Source organism: Lactuca sativa, chromosome 5 (genome assembly GCF_002870075.4).
Source record: "Lactuca sativa cultivar Salinas chromosome 5, Lsat_Salinas_v11, whole genome shotgun sequence".
In the NCBI taxonomy this organism is placed as follows: domain Eukaryota; kingdom Viridiplantae; phylum Streptophyta; class Magnoliopsida; order Asterales; family Asteraceae; genus Lactuca; species Lactuca sativa.
In genome coordinates this window covers 190431257-190452879 of record NC_056627.2, presented here as the reverse complement: position 1 = coordinate 190452879, position 21623 = coordinate 190431257, and the positions used below count along the sequence as shown (strand labels likewise).

The window sequence follows — 21623 nt, the reverse complement described above, 5'->3', positions numbered from 1 at the left end:
ACTCAAAAGGAGATAAAGTTTATAGTTGTGACATCTTGAAAATGTTCAATCATATGAGAATTCAAAACAAAAAACAAAAAAAAAAAAAACAAAAAAAAAAAAAGGAGATAAAGTTTATAGTTGTGACATCTTAAAAATGTTCAATCATACGAGAATTCAAAACAAAAAAGATAAAAGTGCTAGTTAACAAACCATCATCGCCCATGTACGAGATTATCATTCAATCAATTTTGGGATATACCATATGTTTCCAATTCCAAATAAAAAACTTGCTTTTTCCATGTTTAACAGCTCCACTAGGCTTCATGTTATTACGAATAGATGATGCCCCTGTAGTATTGCTTGTCGTTTTAAACAACACCCATTTCATTTCCTCAAAATCTAGCTTGTGATATTCATAATAATAACCTTCTGGAAAATATCCCATCACACAAAGATTTTCACGTGATTTGTAAAACTGCTGATGTTTGGGAAAGTTAGGAAAATTCTTGGTTTCAAGTATCAATAATTTAGGCTCAGGATTAATTGTCAGTTCACATAAATGTCGAGCATTGTCCATGGCATACATCTTTCCATTGAAAGCACGTAAATCAACAATAGGAGAAGTTGATGACACATGATTCCATTCGCCTTCACCCGATATAGAATACCATATATTGGTGGATCCATCTGTCATAACAAACACCCACTCGGATTTTGAACGTGAAAAGACAAGAAAACCCCTGATTTTTGCTGGATTCTCACTTACTGAAGAAGGGATATTAGGGAAATAGACTCCATGCTTAGTGACAGGATCAAGAAGCCAGAAATCATGAGTTTTACTTCCAAACAAGATCAAGTGACCACAAGTAAAACCAACACATGTCCTTCCACCAGACTGAGGAAGAATGGAATTGAAGCTTCTTCCTTCAGTATTTATATCGTCTAGGTAATAGTTGAAGTTTTCATCATTAGACTCTGAAAAGATGGATATGGATATTGGTGGTCTGGATTGCATGAATTTGTTTTTGTTAGAAAGTGCGAATGACCTCCATGACTTACAAACTCCACTGAATGCAGGAAAATCAACAACTCCCAGTTGCATCATAACTGTAAAAAGCAATTCATGGTTAAGATCTGACCATGGTGCTGGATCATCATCATCATCATCACATGTCTTGAACCTCTTCTTGCTTTCGTTCCTAGTCATACTCCTTGTCTTAACCATTCCTACACTTGAAAAAGAAACATAAATATTTGGGTGTTTATATAGTAAATTCAAATTCAAGATAATATACAATTTCAACATTCGATCGTATGGAACCTAAAGTTGAAATTTCGAAAGCTATTAAATAATGATTTGTCTGCTTGATCTAGGAGACGGGAACTCAGTTGACGATTGGAGCAGATAGAAGGAATACGTATTTATTGATTTATTATAAGTTTGGCGATGAATGCATACCTTAATCGTCGATGAAAACTCGATTTTTTTTTTGTGAAATCGCCTCTACTCTGCCCTGTCGCGCCGATTTCTTCAAGTTTTTTAGGGTTTTGGGACGACAAAATTAAGTGATACATATTTTGGGTTTTATATATGATATATGATATGAGACGATGTATCAAACTTTAGGCAAGATTTCCAAATGGAAATCGGTCGCATGCGTATCAATTTTAGTAGCTCGCGGCTTCCTATTTTTCATCAAATTTTCATTAGCAATAACAAACTTTTCTTTATTTAACTTTTGCCCCAGTATTTTATCATCATTACAAATGACTAATTTACAACTTTTTTTATTTTTTATTTTTGTATTATTGATGAGGATTGTTACAACAAAAACAAACATATAGATACTTTTAGGTTTGTTTAATAATTATTAGTTGAGTCGGATATGGATTAACCATAGGCATGATTGAGTCAGAAACCATGACCGAGTCAGAGTCCCGATTTAGTAAGAAGTTGTGACTAGATACGTCTTTTAATGTCACTATGTTGTTTTATTATGCATACAGCCTCTAAATGAAACTATGTTGTTTTATAAAGGCATTTCGATGTTCTAGAGTTAACATCTTTGTCATCCGTTGTTCAGCAACCTCGACGCTCTTTTGACACTTGGTTGCGGGGGTTGTTGTTCTTCAATGCCTCTACTTACATAAAATAAAGATTAAAGAAATGGTTACAATCGTATAGACATGATAACATATTTACATAATAAAGAATAAAGGCATTGATGCATGTTGTCACATTGATGTAGATTAAAGAATAGATGCTTATTATCAACTTGGAAATTTTAGACATGTATGTAGTTTGTATAATAATGACATGGATGTAGTTTATATTAGATATGATTACATTACAACAAAATAGATGCAGATTATTGACATATATGCATATTACAGTGTAACACTGAAATTTTCAAACAAACTTTTCATTTAAAATAGTTTATCTCTTTAACACTTTCCATAAAAATCTCCTTTTTGTTTTAATTACAAGACATGACTCTTTTGTTCAATCACTTAATAAACCAGAATCCTCAAAACAAACTTTTCCCCTGGTGTGTACAATCGATCCAGTCCCGTCCCGTGATCCTGATAAAACCTGAAACACATAACACAAAACATTGTAAGCACGAAGCTAAGTGAGTTCCCCAAAATACCACATTCAACACATACGCCACTCACGGCTACAATATGACCCTCCAGTCGGTGTGTCTCAGCGGAACCCTCCAGTTCTGTATTGTTGGACCCTCCGGTTCGGTCTGTATCATTGGACTCTCCGGTCCGATCTATATCATTGGACCCTCCGGTCCGAACTATAAACTCCGCATAGCATAAATCACAAAGACATGATGCATAACATATTACATATAATATAATACTCAAGGTAAGCACATAAGACCCTCCGGTCACACATAACTACCAATCAAGGTAACGTATAGTGAGGAGACTCACCTACTATTGCCGACTGAAGAACAAGATCACGCTGCTTCGACCACCGTCACGAACTCCACGACTGAATCACCGAAACCAATAAATACCAATAACAACCAAAATACCCCTGGAAGTCAACTAGTCAACTCTTGGTCAAAGCCAACCCTCCTGACTGACTCTACTCGCCGAGTCAACCCGCTGACTCGTCGAGTCTCCATGCTCTGAAACTCCCATAACACGACTCAACTCGCTGAGTCACCCCAACACTCGCCGAGTCCCACAACTCTGAGTCAAACCGTACTCAACTCACTTAGTCATCCCTTGACTCACCGATTCTCAGCTTAACCAGAAAAGGTTAGGAGCTCAAGACCAGACTCGTCGAGTCCAAGAACAGACTCGCCGAGTCCAAGGCTATCTTCAACCAACTCGCCGAGTTGTTCTTCCAACTCGCCGAGTTTCTGCCTATCTTCATGCAACTCGCCAAGTCCATCCATGTGACTCGCCGAGTACTACTAGCTCTTAACCCATACAGAGGCTTTCCAAGCCATGCAGGGTTTCCAATCCATAGATATACTCTTATACAGGCCATCCATCACGTAAAGTGGCAAACTTTATGTGAATCCAAGGAGATCTAAGCATAATACACTCTTGGGCTAAGGTTTGGGGCCAAAAGACTTCATCAACAGCTCTTGAACAGGGACTTTATGCTCTTTTGGATCATCACTACTCTAGATCTGAGGTAGTAACCTCAGATCTAACCTCCAAACTCAAGATAGCACTAGATATACACCCAAACATCCCACAAATGATAGATCTAGATGGATAACAACTCAAGCAACGAATCATTACCTCAAAAGAAGGTTCCAACAGAAGAATAAGTCAAAACCTTGAAAAGCCCCTTGCTCCAAGCCTCTTAATCTTCAAAGATCTCTTCAACAAACACTCCTTCAAGATCCAAATGTTCTCTAATTCTCTCACAACGAATATTAGTGTTTCTGGACTTCAAGGGAGAGCAAAGAGGCTGGGGAGAGGGTATTATGTTCTTTATATAGGGCCTAATCCCTAGGATTAGGGTTTTCTCCACACAGCACCAACTTGCCGAGTCCAGCCACCGACTCGCCGAGTTGGACACTAGACATGCGACCAGAATCACGACCCTACTCGCCGAGTCTACCCATGGACTCGCCGAGTTGATCATTCACATTTTCACTTTGAACCCTGAACTCGGGATGTTACAATTCTCCCCCACTTAAATTAGGCTTCGTCCTCGAAGCCTGCAGCAATACAACTCCAGAAACTACTCTTGCAATGCACTACTTGGCATTAACCAGACCAGGTTCCTCAAAACACTACTACCGAAACCCAAAACCTAACTGTTCCCCTGCGGTGTGCTGACCACCGCCTCTTCCTCTGATACCCCCACTTATCAACCGAGTACCACTCCATGGTACTTCACTCGCTCCAAATCACAACAATCGCTTGACCCTTACATAGCTAGACATCACCCCGGACCACCGGGTCCTGACCCGGTACCAAACTGCTATCCCTTTCCTTGATTAGCATAACCTTTATCGAATTCACTTCTGGGACTCATCCCGCTTTCAGTCCGAATCCAACTCTTTTTTTTCCGTGTTGACAGGATGACCCATCCTTCAGCTCCTGAACAACTCTCCTGAGCTCTCCTCTGCAATCACATACACATGCTGAGCCTGCTTTACATCCTCGGGTTGGAAAAACCCGACATACTGACGATACCATCAGATATCCCCAGGATGAATTACCACTATATACATAACCTCACAGCCATACGTCAATCCAAGGCTCTATCCTTGCATTTCTTTCGAACTCCTCTGGTTCTAAACCACCGGAGATTCTTCCGCAACCTCAACAGACACCCAACCCGGAAGCACTTATATACCACTGGCATAGACACAGTGTTCAACCACCATACTCTTAGTCATCCATTCTCACTACTGCTTTCACTTCCGTGAACCAACACTCCTCTCGGAGTTACATACCTTTCTCTTTCCTTACCCAAGGAAATTTACTTGTCAACCTTGCCACTTCATACAAGTGCCACGGTGCTCACACCTCACTCTACACTATCCCTAGCAGAGTAACCGCTACTCCATGTATTGCACATGCTCTGAATCTGCTCGCAAGGACTCTCTTTCCAGCAAATAGGGGGTCCGACACCTCCTCCTATACAACAGCTCAAAGGGTGGCATACCGATGCTCGAATGATGGCTGTTGCTATAGGAAAACTCATAGAACCTCAACCCCATAGTTGAACTTCCATGGTTACCCATGACATGATTTAGAATGTCTCACTAACTTCCTTCTCGTGTCAACTATCTCGGCCCAGTGACACACAAGTCACAAAATTCTCTTTACCTCATACGTAAACTACAATCCAACCGAATATCGACTCACTCCTGACACTTGACATCTAAGGCTCAAGAATTTCGTGCAACTCACTGCATTATCCCATCCAAACACTGAACCTCTGGTCTCAATTCCAAATTGACAACTAACTTTTCAGAAGAGTACTCATTCTCTGAATCTGAAACCTCATATCGCCTTCCCAGTGCACTACTAAAATCAAACTCATCTCAAGAGTTTGATCAATCCCCGGGTTGGACCACTCGCAACCCACACTTAACTCACCCATCTACAACAACCACGATTCCATCCAATATAACCACTCTAAACAATTGAGATAACCACAATCTCGTCCCTGATTAGTGCTTGCTACGGCTCCCCGTGGCATCACTACAATCTCTCTCTGATCCGAGAGTACTACGGCTCCCTGTAGTATCACTACAATCTCTCTCTGATCCGTGAGTACTACGGCTCCCCGTAGTATCACCCCAACCTCTCTGATCCATGAATACTACGGCTCCCCGTAGCATCACTACAACCTATCTCTGATCCGTGAGTATTATGGCCCCCCCGTAGCATCACTACAACTTCTCTCTGATCCGGAATACTAGGGCTCCCCATAGCATCACCACAACCTCTACTCTAAGCCACTGAACTGTAGCTCCCCGCAGTCTTACCGCACCAGCCTTTACCTCTTCATATTCTCATTTTTACGTAGACTCCACACCGCGATCGTGAACTCATGCCCTGCGGACCGACCATGCGTAGGTGTACACACATACTCAAACTATGCACTGTTATTTCTGACCCAAACCACCACTCTGACCAACGGCCACCTGCCATAGAATCACTCATTCCTTCCTGATCATGCACGACAGGCATCATCTCACTTGCACCTCGCCCTATCCACCAATTTAGCCCTGAACCCATGAATATGCCACATAATCACTGTAACCAGTCCTCTAACTGCCTCTCCACAATTCTCAAATCCGTTCAGCAATTACCTGGTTCTCCCCCAATTAGGGCTCGAACCATCGCCAATTGGCGCACTTTCAATCCATCCACAGACTACTTCCATTAATAACATTGCATTTATTCTCTGATTGAGCTACGCAACGCTTGATGACCTAGCAATACCAAATACTCTGAATCACAAAAGGAGCCCCCATAACTTCCCCTCATGACTTCCTTTAATCATTTAGGACCTCATACTGCCCCATAACTGGACATCCCAACTGCCCCGATTCACCCAAGACTCTCTGTTTCCACCATTGGCTCTATGGTACAAGAAATACTTCACCACGGACAAACTGCTCAAACACCCTGAAAAGATCACCACCAATACTACTCCACGGCCTCCAATTTCTGGAATCGGAAAATCGATAGCTCATTCTCCTTCTCAAGAACAGAAGCCACATAACTCTCGCCATAGAAGGTGATGGCTCATCCATCAGCCGATGGCTTGACTCGAAACCCTGTTTCTTCAACAACATCATCCCACTTATCCTTAAGCCGTGCAGTTTCCACTGGCACCTCACAAATAAAATCTCTTAAAATGACTCCCATTTCTCTCTCAAGCATACTCCCTCGAACTCATTCAAATTGGCCCTCAAGCTGCATACTCTCTCATACCTGATCTCGGTATAATCACCATAATGGCATAACTAGTAGGACCAGTAACACTAATCATCGCAGCCATGGTACTCGAGCCATGTTGCTATCTCTCTGCCTACTATAACTCATGGCTATCGAACCATGTTATCTTCTCTCAATCCGCTACAAACCATGGTACTCGAACCATGACATCACTTCCCAACCTGCTTCCAAGCATGGTACTCAAACCATACAATCCCCTTTCATCTGCCACTGATCATGGTACTCAAACCATACGATCTCTCTCATCTGCCACTGATCATGGTACTCAAAACATACGATCCCTCTCATCTGCTACTTAGAATCCCAGGAACTTTCCATGTATCGAGTATGGGTCCTCTGCTTTCAGTAGTACGGGCCCATACTACCTGCCACATCTACCCATACTTTCCACATAAATCATTCCAGATCTCCTAAGTAGCTGCTCAACCTCCTCACTTACAAATTCCGCACTGCTGGTTGCTCTTCCTGCGAATACTCTCCATTATTCGCCTACTCATCTAACAAAGATCACTTCCCAAGCTCTTCCTGGGTTCCCACACCTTCCTGCCATCAGCTGCTGAAGAACTCCTAGTGATGTCAGTCGTCTACCTCCTAAATATCGTCATATTCACTTAGTAGCCGACTCCCATCACCGAGAATTCCACAAAGCACGACGCAAGCAGCATTCGGACATCGAATAGTCCCTTATCAACATGTATCACCACTCTAGGTTACAACTCCGCTTGCTACACTCGTAATCAAAGACGTCACTAAGCTCAAGCAACTCCACCCCTCGCGGGTATCTGACTACTTTCTCAGAAGGCTCCTCAAATGCTCATCTAGGTATCTCTCCTAGATTACTCCTCTGCTCAAATCCTTCTCTAAATAGGATTCCTACTGGATACTTATAATCCGCACATACACAAAAGCAATTCACAAATAACAGTAACTCTTAGGATAAGCCATCATAAATCAGGCCACTCTAGCGCTAAAATATGAAATACCTAGCCTACTCTCTAGCATATATAACATTTCACATATTACTCATAACACATAATGTAAGGGTATTTTTGGGAAATCACCGTTCCGGCGCTCGCTGATTGTACACACTGCTCGTTGTCTCTTTCTCTTATAAATTCTCTTACTCATTTTTAGAAAACCCATTTCTTTTGAAAAACTTCTTTTTTTCTCTCAATCCTCAGTTTGAGTCCGGACATACCCGAAGGTGTACCCGAATCCCTCAAACCAAGGCTCTGATACCAACTTGTAACACTAAAATTTTCAAACAAAATTTTCATTTAAAATAGTTTATCTCTTTAACACTTTTCATAAAAATCTCCTTTTTGTTTTAATTACAAGACATGACTCTTTTGTTCAATCACTTAATAAACCAGAATCCTCAAAACAAACTTTTCCCCTGGTGTGTACAATCGAGCCGGTGCCGTCCCGTGATCCTGATAAAACCTGAAACACATAACATAAAACACTGTAAGTACGAAGCTTAGTAAGTTCCCCAAAATACCACATTCAACACATACGCCACTCAAGGCTACAATATGACCCTCCGGTTGGTGTACCTCAGCGGAACCCTCCAGTTCTGTATCGTTGGACCCTCCGGTCTGGTCTGATCATTGGACTCTCCGGTCCGGTCTATATCGTTGGACCCTCCGGTCCGGACTATAAACTCCGCATACCATAAGTCACAAAGACATGATGCATAGCATATTACATATAATATAATACTCAAGGTAAGCACATAAGACCCTCCGGTCACACATAACTACCAATCAAGGTAATGTATAGTGAGGAGACTCACCTGTTACTGCCGACTGAAGAACAAGATCACGCTGCTCCGACCACCGTCACGAACTCCACCACTGAATCACCGAAACCAATAAATACCAATAACAACCAAAATACCCATGGAAGTCAACTGGTCAACTCTTGGTCAAAGCCAACCCTCCTGACTGACTCTACTCGCCGAGTCAACCCACTGACTCATCAAGTCTCCATTCTCTGAAACTCCCATAATACGACTCAACTCGCCGAGTCGCCCCAAGACTCGCCGAGTCCCACAACTCTGAGTCAAACCGTACTCAACTCATCGAGTCATCCCTTGACTCACCGATTCTCAGCTTAACCAGAAAAGTTTAGGAGCTCAAGACCAGACTCGCCAAGTCCAAGAACAGACTCGCCGAGTCCAAGGATATCTTTAACCAACTCGCCGAGTTGTTCTTCCAACTCGCCGAGTTTCTGCCTATCTTCATGCAACTCGCCGAGTCCACCCATGTGACTCGTCGAGTACTACTAGCTCTTAACCCATACAGAGGCTTTCCAAGCCATGCAGGGTTTCCAATCCATAGATCTACTCTTATACAGGCCATCCATCATGTAAAGTGGCAAACTTTACGTGAATCCAAGGAGATCTAAGCATAATACACTCATGGGCTAAGGTTTGGGGCCAAAAGACTTCATCAAAAGCTCTTGAATAGGGAATTTATGCTCTTTTGGATCATCACTACTCTAGATCTGAGGTAGCAACCTCAGATCTAACCTCCAAACTCAAGATAGCACTAGATATACACCCAAAAATCCCACAAATGATAGATCTAGATGGATAAAAGCTCAAGCAATGAATCATTACCTCAAAAGAAGTTTCCAACAAAAGAATAAGTCAAAACCTTGAAAAGCCCCTTGCTCCATGCCTCTTAATCTTCAAAGATCTCTTCAACAAACACTCCTTCAAGATCCAAATGTTCTCTAATTCTCTCACAATGAATATTTGGGTTTCTGGACTTCAAGGGAGAGCAAAGAGGCTGGGGAGAGGGTATTATGTTCTTTATATAGGGCCTAATCCCTGGGATTAGGGTTTTCTCCACACAGCACCAACTCGCCGAGTCCAGCCACCGACTCGTCGTTGGACACTAGACACGCGACCAGAATCGCGACCCTACTCGCCGAGTCTACCCATGTACTCGCCGAGTTGACCATTCACATTTTCACTTTGAACCCTGAACTTTACACCCCCTGAACTCGGGATGTTACGTACAGGAAAAAAATAAGCCATTGATCAAGTCCAAATATCTAACAAGTTTCAACTTTTAATAAAGTTGCAAGTGCAAATTTAGACTACATGTAACACCTGGAAACCAGAAGCATAATTAAGGAAGGATAATAAGCAAATTGAAGGTCTACCCGTCGAGTCCAAGGGGGAAAATCGACAAGTAGAAATAAGTTTTTGGGAAGCGGGTTGAGAAACTAACTCGACGAATTGGGGAGGACCAATTCGACGAGCTGGTCTGGGCTTGGGAAACCCTAGATTCGGGGTTTTTGCACCCTCTTTAAGCATCTTGATCCCCACCTTATGGCCTCATTTCGAGCCTCCAATGTCCAAACCCTAATCCACGAAACCCTAATGCTTGTGAGCCATTTTTTAGTGAACCTTGTGTGATTTGAAACCACATCTTATCCTCTCCATTTTTGGTAAGAAAGTCTCAGCCTTGCTTAATAGATTGATAGATCTCTTTATTTTCACTTTACGAGGGTTTTGGTCCAAGAAGCTTAGTCCTTGGTTAATGAACGTTCTAAGTGACTTATCTTTCAGATCTGGGACCTAGAAGACGTTTCATGGCATAAAGGTGCAAACTTATGGCCATGTAAGCTTTAAAGTGTTGTTATGTCCTTTTAAGCCCCAAAAGGCCATGCATGGAAGGAAAGCCTGAGACTTTACGTGTTTAAATGATGTTTAAGGCCTAGATCTATGTTAGTATGATTTAGTTTGGAGTATTAACGCTTTTTGGACAAGATCTATGTCCTAAAGAACTAGGGTTTTAGCTAAATTAAGAAGGACTAGTAATGGGTAAAGTTTGAAACTTTACCCTTAAGAAGGCTCTTTCAGTATGTAGAAGGAGTATGGAGCTTTGATCCGGAGAATAGAGGCTTAACCTGTTAAGATGGCCCAAACGGACTATAGGGCTCATCGAGTCCATAAAGGAACTCGACGAGTTTAATTGTGTTGTCCTGATTTCAGTTTTTCATAGAACTCGACGAGTTGATTCGCCAAATCACGACTATGAGTAGTCAGGGAACTCGGTGAGTCAGGGGGTGACTCGACGAGTTCGATCGTGAGTTCCAGGTTTTGATTTATAGAACTCGGCGAGTTGATGGAGCAACTGGTGAGTTGAGTCAACTCGGAGTGTTGACTTTGACTTTGACCAAGAGTTGACTTTGACTTTGACCAAGGGTAAAATGATCATTTTACCCTAAGAAGGTTTATCAGTTCTTGACTAAGTATTATGTTGGTAATGATAGCTCGGGGAGTCGAGAGATTAGCAGTTCGGGGATCTGCCAGTTAGCAATGAGAGGTTTATTCGTGAGATTCTGCATTCAGGTTGTGAGGTGAGTTTTCTCCAATAGGAATGGGTCGAAGGCACCAATGTCGTCCCGTTTATATATGTTATTGTATGCTATATTAGATCCGATATCGGGGATAAACTAATGTATCTTATATGTTTCTGGACTACGGTTCGACATCGGGCGAGTCCCGAGGAAGGTTTATATGTATGTTTCTGAACTACGATTCGATGTCAGGTGGTACCCAAGGAAGGAATGCATGTTTAGTTATACTGGTTGTCTTTGTGATACTTGTATGTGTCTGGTAGGGAGGTGAGTGTGGGCGGGGGGCTATTTCTCATCACTAGCTAAGTATGGACGGGGTTCCATATCTCATTATTAGCAGAGTAGGGGCGGGGCCCAAGATAGGTGGGGCCTTGAGACTAGCAATTATAGTTTTGTGTTTGACTGTTATTGTTGGGTTATGAGCAAAACATCAATCCTATGGTGCACATGCAAACCCTAAAGCTTTGGATCTAGGTTTTTCTAATTGTACATGCAATAAGCATCCAAAGCTTATAAACCTTAAAACTAGCATACAAAAATCAAAATCAAAATCAAAATAAATAAGATTAAGAATGTTACCATTCAATTGAAGCTTGATAACCTTGAGCTTTTGAGAACCTTGCACCTAAATTCGATGCCTCTAATAGATCACAACCACCAAAGCAATTGGAGAATATTGGAGAGAGAGGGGAGAGTCTATTTTTGGCTCTAGGAATCCTTCTAGGGTTGTGGTAGCCGAAAATGTGAAGCCAGGGGGTCTTTATATAGGTGAGGGATTGGCGTTTCAGTTGCTTAAGCCCTATGCAACCCATAGGAACATTCCAAAACCCTAGCCTTGGATGAATTCTTATGGGTTATCCATAAGATTTCGTCCACCCCTCTCTTTAGGGATCCTCGGCCATTTTCCAATTATCCAATAATTACAATATTAGTCCCCTTAATTCAATTAACCTCTTTTGAATTCAAAATTAATTCTAAATTAATTCTTTACCAATGTTAATTAAATAATATGATTTCTCTTTTAATATATTATTCAAGTAATATATTAATAAAACACATTTATCCTCTTTCTCCATTGTTCTTCCAGTCAAGTTGCTTTGATGAACGCAACCCAAAAGAACCATGCTACAATCGGGTCAAGTACATACCATATATAGTTATGGGCATAGACACCTAATCCAATATTCTCCCACTTTGATAAGTCTAATAAGTATAAATGCAAGTACGACTTCAAAACACGATTAGCAATCATAGCTCTCAAAAGCCGTTGTCAAACTCTGACACGTCCTTTAGATATGCGATTGTATAGTCCTTCATTCTCAAGATATCATGTTGACAATTACATGGAACATAGTTATACTTATTGTCCAGCAGTTTGTTTCTCAATCTCTGATTTGTCCGGTATAAAACCTAATTGAACATATCAATTCAGTCTGGACCAGGCCCGACACATAAGTCAAAAGAAAATCATCGAGGGGCCTAAGATATCGCTTTTGCCCTCGTAGGATAAAAGGAATAGATAAACTTTGACTTATATGCTTATACTATTTACTCATCGAATCGTACACAACAATGTGTTTTATAAAATCAAGTTACTGATGCATTTACGCATTATCAATGCACAACCAACTCGTAAACAACAACTCATATGTCTAGTTTTGAAGACTATATGATATTATCGTCTCACAATCACTTGTGATTAAATTCCATGAAGTGATTCATGTAAGTGCGAATTTAATCCAATACTCAAATCTTATTTCAGGAGCACTCATGAATGTTGCAGCAAACCTTTGCTATGTCTAAACACTTAGACAATCTACAAGCCAATTCATGACGGTGTTCTTTCATACTTACTTCCAACGTATGATCGACTGTGGATAGTTTAAATAATCTTATTATTTAGGAAGTCAAAACATGCAAAATGAAAGAATTGTAAATAATTATCACAAGACAATAACTTTCCTTATAAATAAAACTCCTTTATTTAATCATCAAATGTTAATTATAATTTATCTATTACAAGTTTCTAAAAGTTATCTAATCACTAAAACTAATATCGTCCTTCAACCTAATGGTCCTAGTGTGCTGCAAGTGCTTAACCCTACTCAGTCCCTTCGTAAGGGGATATGATGGGTTCTCCTCTGATGATACCCTATTTACTACGATGATTCCCTCTTCTACTCAATGTCTAATGAAATGATATTTTCTGTCGATATGATTAGATCTGCCATGATCCCTCGGTTCCTTGGTCAAGGCAACTGCACCTTCATTATCACAGAAAATCTCTATAGGCTCCTTTATGGCCGGTACAACTCCAAGGTCTCCAATGAAGTTCTTTAGCCATATTGGTTCCTTCGACGCTTCACTCACTGCTATGTACTCTGATTTGCATATTTAATAAGCTACTGTCTCCTGCTTGGAACTTTTCCAAGTCACTACTCCTCCATTCAGGATAAAGACCCAGCCTGACTAAGAGCGGAAATTATCTCGCTCAGTCTAAAAACTGGCATCACTATACCCTCTCACTCTCAAGTGGTCACTCCTACCGAGGATAAGGAACCATTCCTTAGTCCTTCGTAGGTACATAAGAATATTATTTACTGCGGTCCATTGTGCTCTACCAAGGTTCCCTTTATATCTGTTGACCATGCTCAAAGTGAAGGTCATATCAGGGCGAGTACACGTCATAACATACATGATTGAGCCAACTGCGGAAGAATAAGGTACTCAGCTCATCTCTGCTATCTCGGCTCCGGTACTTGGGCTTTAAGTCTTACTCAACTTGGTATTGCTTTCGATAGGTAACTCCCCTTTCTTGGAATTCTCTATGCTAAAACGTTTTAAAACTTTATCAAAGTAAGTAATTTAACTAAGTCCTATTAGTCTTTTACTCCTATTTCTCAATATCCTTATCCCAAAAATATAAGCAGCTTCTTCGAGGTCCTTCATAGCAAAATATTTCCCAAGCTAGGACTTAACCTCCTACAGGGATGGGACGTCGTTTCCTATGAGCAGTATTTCATCCACATACAAAACGAGAAAACCCTCTAGCTGACTCATATAAACATCTTCAGCCAACTTCCCATTTAGGAAAGCGGTTTTGACATCCATCTGCCATATTTCATAGTCATGAAACGCAACTATGGCTAGCATAACCCTTATAGATTTAATCTTCGCTACTGGTGAGAAGGTCTCATTGTAGTAAACTCTTGGAATTTGAGTAAAGCCCTTCGCAACCAATCACACCTTATATGTGTGTACTTTCCCATCCATGTCGGTCTTCTTCTTGAAGATCCATTTGCACCCGACCGACTTACGACCTGGCACATTGCCAACCATGTTCCAAACTTAATTGTCATACATGGACTGAATCTCGCTGTCCATAGCCTCTTTCCATTTCGCAGACTTCGGGCCTGCCATGGCTTCCTTTTAGGTGTTAGGTTAATCCAAATTTATCAGTGTAATATCACTAATAAACGTATCACTCTTAGCAGTTATATGGAAACCATAAAATACGGGTGGAACACTAACTCTAGTGGAACGTCTAAGAGGTAAGGACTCATCAATCGGTTCAACACGAGTTTCCTTCTCGGGTTGAGCGCCAGTGTTAGAGGCTCCTTCATCGTTAGATTCTTGAAGATCTTAAGATCAATTTGTCTCCCACTGTCCTCTTGGCATATGATTTCTCACTCGTGAAAGACCCTTCTCCTTGCAACGAAGGCAACATTGTCACTCGGTCTATAGAAGAGATATCCAAAGGACTTCTGTGGATAGCCGATGAAAATACACCGCTCACTACGAGTTTTGAGCTTGTCGTGAGTCTCTCGTCTTACGAAAGCCTCGCAACCCCAAACCTTGATATGTGACAACGAGGCTACTTTCCCTGTCCACATTTCGTGAGGTATTTTGGCAACGATCTTAGTCGGGACTACATTAAGGATATGGTCGGAAGTCTCTAAGGCATACCTCCAAAATTAGATAGGCAACAAAGATTGACTCATTATGGAACGAACCACGCCTAACAAGGTTCGATTGCACCTCCAGCCACACCATTCAACTACGGTGTCCTAGGTGGCATCAATTGCGAAACAATTCTGCATTCCTTGAGGTGGTCGTGGAATTCAATACTAAGGTACTCACCTCCTCAATCGGATCGGAGCATCTTAATTTTCCTGCCCAGCTGACCACTTCTTTCTTAAACTCTTTGAACTTTTCAAAGGTTTCTGACTTTTGCTTGTTTAAGTAGATATAACCATCTTTGCAATAATCATCGTTGAAATTCACATAGAAGCGGTTCGCTTCCCTTGTGGTGGATCTAAAGGGCCCACATACATCGTTATGTATGAGATCCAATAAACCCTCACCCCTTTCACACGTACCAATACAGGTGACTTTTTTATATTTCCAAGTAAACAAGACTCGCATGTGTCATCATCCCTAAGGTTGCATGAATCCAACACTCCATCCTTTTGGAGTTAGGCTATGCGCTTCTTGTTGACATGTCCCAGAAGACAATTCCACAAGCATGCTTTGTCCAAACCATTGGAAGAATCGATATGCAACACATCATTTCCTAAGTTATCAACAACCATCACAGTTTCATATGTTCCGTGTCATTTCTGAGGAATAGCAACAACTATTCAAATCTAAACCTAACCCACTATTAAGCACTAAAGAGTAAACTCCAATCTTGGTGACATGCGACGCTTTCCTATTCCCCATGATCAAGTTTATCTTCCCATGCTCCACATCCCTACTTCTTCTTAGACCCTACAAATCATAACAAATATGAAAAACCACATCCTGTATCGAGGACCCAAGACATAGCATGTGATGAATTATTAGAATGAATAGTGTAAATACCTGCGAAGGTGGGCTTTATCTTCCCATCCTTGATGTCCTGCACGTACTTCAAGCAGCTTCGTTTCCAATGCCCTTTCTCGTGGCAGTAGAAGCACTCTACATACTTCAGTTTGGAAGAGGGATCAGCAGGACCATCTTTCGTTCCACTAGAAGAGGTACCATCATGAGACTTTCCCGTGTGGCTCTTAGAAGGAGCCTTCCTCTTCTTTCCTTTTCCTTGCCCAATATCCAAGACAGGGGAAGCAGTAGTAGGAGTAGATGCAATAGATTTTCCTTTTAGGTCATACAAAACTAGTCGTGGCAAGGAGGTAAGGAGTGTAGAATATATGGCCAGCTCCTCATCGAAGTTGACATTCAACTTCAGCAAGCGGTCCACGAATCTTTGCATTTTCTGAAAATGGGCCGCGATGGATTCTCCATCATTCATTTTGGTAGTGATCATCGCTGCGATGATCTCGTACCTTTCCTACCTAGCACTTTGATGTTAGTACCTTTCCATCAAATCTTGGTGTGTCTCTTATGGATATTAATCCTCGTAGGACTTTTGGAGTTCAGCAGTCATTGTTGCGAGCATGATGCAACGAACCTTCGTAGCATCTTGCTCATGAGTTTCGTACGTATCAATTTCCTCGTGAGTAGCAATGGTGTGGTTAATCTCCTTCAACTCTTTGTCAAGAACATACTCTTTATCCTCGTAACGGGTGACCATGCGGATGTTGTGGATATAATCATTAAAATTGTACCCATCAAATATCACCCTCCCATATAAGTTTATGAGTGAGAATGAGCCAGAAGGGGTTGAGCCATAAGCATTGTTTTGAGTAGAGATCTGAAAAAGAAAAGAGACAAAGTTTAGATTAGATAAGAATCCCCAATTTAACACCCAAATGAGAAATTAGGGCTAGGACCCAACACAATTATTCACAATTCATAACAGGATTTCCGTAATGTAATTGCAAATAATTTGAAGGTAGGTAAATGACGATTCACCAATTTCTACCATGAAAAACAAAAAAGACAATTAAGTTTTAAATGTGTTGAAATTCCTAGATTCTTTTGCGATTCATTGGACTTTTCAATGACATGTTTAAATCTTGATATTCCCTTCAAGTTTGTGAATGGGATATCGAGGATCACAAACAAGGTGTGAATATCCATGCAAATGTACTTGGTACTCTCGATGTCATTTACCACCTAATCAGTCTTCTGGTTAACCACACACGCTCCATTGATCTATGATAAACATCGAGATACCCTTTGCCACCATTGCTAGTCCCAAATTAGTGTGTCGGTTATCCACACACACTCCACTAACGACTTGGCATGGTACAAAGTGTAATTTCATGGAATAGCATCATTTTCACATTTTTCCTAAAGTAACTAAGATTGGGAATTTATAAAAACATTTAGTTACTTTCTAGTTCATTATACTTATTAATGAGAAATTAGTTGCCATATCCTACCCGTTCAGCTAATGACCCTCCACCAATCAAGGAACCGGTGGGTGAGAGTGGACACCCATTAAACCACCATTTTATAGGCAATAGCCTTATACCCTCCTTATAGATTGGATTCGTGAATGAGGCCTACTAATGATAAGACTAGCTTATCTTGCATACATATAATTATTAATCTTATAATATTATAATAATATTACGTTTGAATTTTAAACTTGTAAAATTCTAGGGTTTAGAATTTAAATATTTCAAAATTAAAACTATTAATCAAAATTCTAAATTCCAAAACTTGAGGGCAAGTTTTGACACTTTTCAAAACCTTCTAGATCAAATTTCAAGTAATTTAATTAATCAAATAATTAGTGATTATCTAAATTTGACCTAATTCAATTTATGGTAAGATAATTCATATTAAATAATACAAATAATTTATTTTATCATATAAACAAGTAATTATCTTATTATTTAACAATTATCTTCTAATTGGATGAGGATATACCATATTGCAAAAATCGGATTTTATCAATTAAAAACGTTTATGGTAATTATCCCAACCCAATTCTAGTCAAAATCCCGAAAAATCTTCCAATAGACAAACCGACTCGTCGAGTCACGGACGGGATTCGTCGGGTAGCCCTTACTCCTCGAGTTCATCAGGTGACTTGACGAGTTCATCAAGTAGAGGCCAATGTTCGACTTTTTCAGCTTTGAATAATATAGCTATGCATCAAATACAATAGAAAAACGACCTAGGCTCTGATACCACTGTTGGGTTATGAGCAAAACATCAATCCTATGGTGCACATCCAAACCCTAAAGCTTTGGATCTAGGTTTTTCTAATTGTACATGAAATTATCATCCAAATCTTATAAACCCTAAAACTCGCATACCAAAATCGAAATCAACATAAATAAGATTAAGAATGTTACCTTTTAATTGAAGCTTGATAACCATCAGCTTTTGAGAACCTACCTCCTCAAATGCAATGCCTCTAATAGATCACAAACACTAAAGCAATTGTAGAATATTAGAGAGAGAGGGGAGAGGCTATCCTATAGCGTTGTGGTAGCTGAAAATGTGAAGCCAAGGGGTCATTATATAGGTGAGGGATTAGGGTTTCAGTCAAATCCCTAATCTGGTTGGTTAAGCCCTAAGCAGCCCATAGGAACATTCCAGAACCCTAGCCTTGGACGAATTCTTATGAGCTATCCATAAAATTTCGTCCACCCCTATCTTTAGGGATCCTCGACCCATTTTCCAATTATCCAAAAATTACAATATCAGTGCACTTAATTCAATTAACCTCTTTTGACCACTAAATTAATTTTTAACCAATGTTAATTAAATAATATGATTTATATTTTAATATATTATTCAAATAATATATTAATAAAGCACATTTATCCTCTTTCTCCATTATTATTCTAGTCAAGTTGCTTTGATGAAGGCAACCCAAAAGGACCATGCTACAATCAGGTCAAGTACATACCATATATAGTTATAGGCTTAGACACCTAATCTAATAATTATGTACTAGCATGATTATATGTTATTGTTCATCTATGTATAGCGGGTGGGGCGTTGGTTAGTAGATGTCGCCAACGTCTTTCGTTCTAGCATGTGTCCCGAGAGGAACAAGGTTCGACTCGCCTCCTGTCTTCTGAAGGACAGAGTGCATGATTGGTGGGAGGAGGATAGACATGCTATTAGGGATGATGTCACGTTGGACGCGATGACATGGAGTGACTTCTCGGGAAGGTTTACGACCGATTTTGCACCATTTATTGAGGTGCAGCAGTTAGCATGGGAGTTCCAATACCTCCAGCAGACTATAGAGACAGTGGCGGAGATCATCGCTAAGTTCAGAGAAAGAGCCCTCCTTTTTCTTCAGTATGTGGCGGACGAGGAGATGAATAAGGCACGATACCACAAGATGATGAGCAACGAGATTACAGAGTTCGTGAGCCAGTGCAGTTGCAAGACACTAGAGGATATGATCGCTCGAGCTAGGGAGAGGGAGATCGACTTAGAGGCAGACAGGAAAAGGAAGCCGAACAAGGTTCAGACATCTGCGGGATCGGGCAAGAGGCCCAAGACATCAGATTCTAGATTGAGAGGTCATCAGGATCGTAGCCCCTGTGGTAAGTGCGGCAGGACACACGAGGGTGCGTGTAGGAGCGGTTGTGGTGGTGATTACGGTTGCTTCAAGTACGATCAGATCAGTCATTATAGCAGGGATTGTACTACTACCACCACCTAGGGATCAGACATGATCTGTTTCCATTGCAGTTAGCGGGGACACAAGAAGGCCCAATGTCCGAGTTTGGATGCAGCAGGACAGGTGATAACACCTAGCCCTACAACATTGAGGATCACCGACGACTGTCAGGGCTAGGCAGAGGCTCTTGCAGTGAGGATCAGGGCTTTCCAATTGATTACAGAGGAGACATGAGCAGCTTCCGATTCTACAGGTGCATAACTTTTGCCTTTCTATCTGTTTCTATTTATGATTTTATTGTTATTTTCTCACATCCATATAAGTAGTTGTATCTTGGGATTATACGTCCTATTTATGTTCGGATTATATGTCATCAACATACCATGGGTCTTACGATAGTAGTGTGGGGATGTCTCCGTAGAAAGTGGGTTCTCAGGAAGTGGTAGTCGTAGCAAGTGTGATTGGAATCCGGTAAGTATTCCGACAGTCTTTAGGGGTCTTACTGCTTTAGTGCCGGTTAGTTTTGGGAACACTAACATTGGTAAGCATTGCTTACTAGCAATATTGGTCACGTAGTGATACGAAGAATTGGGGATCTTTCCAACCAGGTGTACGGTAAGATGTTTGTTGAACCAAAATAAGGGAGAGTTCTCCAAGGGTTCAGGAGCAGAAGGAAGTGTGGATTCAGGGTGAGTTCACATTCTCGTCAGGAAGGAAGGCAGGCCAAGTGGTTGATTGGTTTGAGGGGTATATGAATTGGGAGTTTGGGAAAATTCCCAACGTAGGCTTCACATCTTTTGGTGTTTGATAGTTGGCTTTGGGAATCAGGTTGAGAAATTTCCATCAAAACGCGAATTTAGCCAGGATGTTACGTCTTACGCACGATCAGTTTGGAAAGTGTTGTAAGACTTCGAGATAGTCATAGCATTCACTAACAGCCAGATAGTGTGGAAAATGTTCGAAGACTGTGGGTTAGCCGCAACATTCATTAGCAGTCAGTTAGCGGAGTATGGGCGGGGGCCTGTATCTCCTAGTTAGCGGAGCGTGGTTGGGGGCCTGTATCTACTAGTTGGCCTGTATCTCCTATTCAGTAGAGTATGGGCGAGGCCTATATCTCTTAGTTAGCATGATCAGAATCAGGAAAGGATGGGTAGATAGGATTCGAGGTGATTTGTACCTGCGTAGCCCTAAACAGATGAGACCTGGGAGTAAGGTCACTTTATAGTACGGTTTGGGTGATACCCATGGGCAAGGCCCGTGCGACCTTAACAAGGTAAGTGGGACCTAGGAGAGACCGTAGGGTCGAAATACATGATTGAGGATTATAGGATTTACAGAGCCAAGAATGGCAAGATGGATAGAACCGTTTCGGTAGCCGAAGTTTTCTTCGAAAGTCGCTGAGAGCGAATGAGAGGGTGATCATTGATTTAGTAACCGGCTGGGATCCGACATTCCAGATAGTGGACAGATAAGTTGGACCTAGGAGGTCCCGGTTCCTTTGGAAGGTAGATAAGAGATATCGGGATGTTCGGGCAGAAGTAGTGATTATGAGGGTTTTCATGTGTAGGGTAGCTTGCGGATCAGAAGAGCGAAGACACTTACAATTGGATTGGATAATCTTAGAGTAATTGTTTTGACCCTGTTGCGCAGCTCTCGTCTGAGTCAAACCGTTTCAGGGACAGATCTCCTACTCGAAGGATTATCAGATCCTCCTAACAAGTATAAGTATTCTACAACTGGTTATGGACAGAGATTGTCTTTC

At 41.1% G+C, this 21623-nt stretch overlaps 1 protein-coding gene across 1 annotated transcript; it reads right to left on the bottom strand.

Annotated features, from left to right (window-relative positions):
* Positions 1–220: 220 nt before the first annotated feature.
* On the bottom strand, positions 221–1207 carry LOC111888612 (uncharacterized). Its single transcript, XM_023884740.1, has one exon. The coding sequence runs from the start codon at positions 1205–1207 to the stop codon at positions 221–223; it is 987 nt and encodes a 328-aa protein (XP_023740508.1).
* Positions 1208–21623: the final 20416 nt, after the last annotated feature.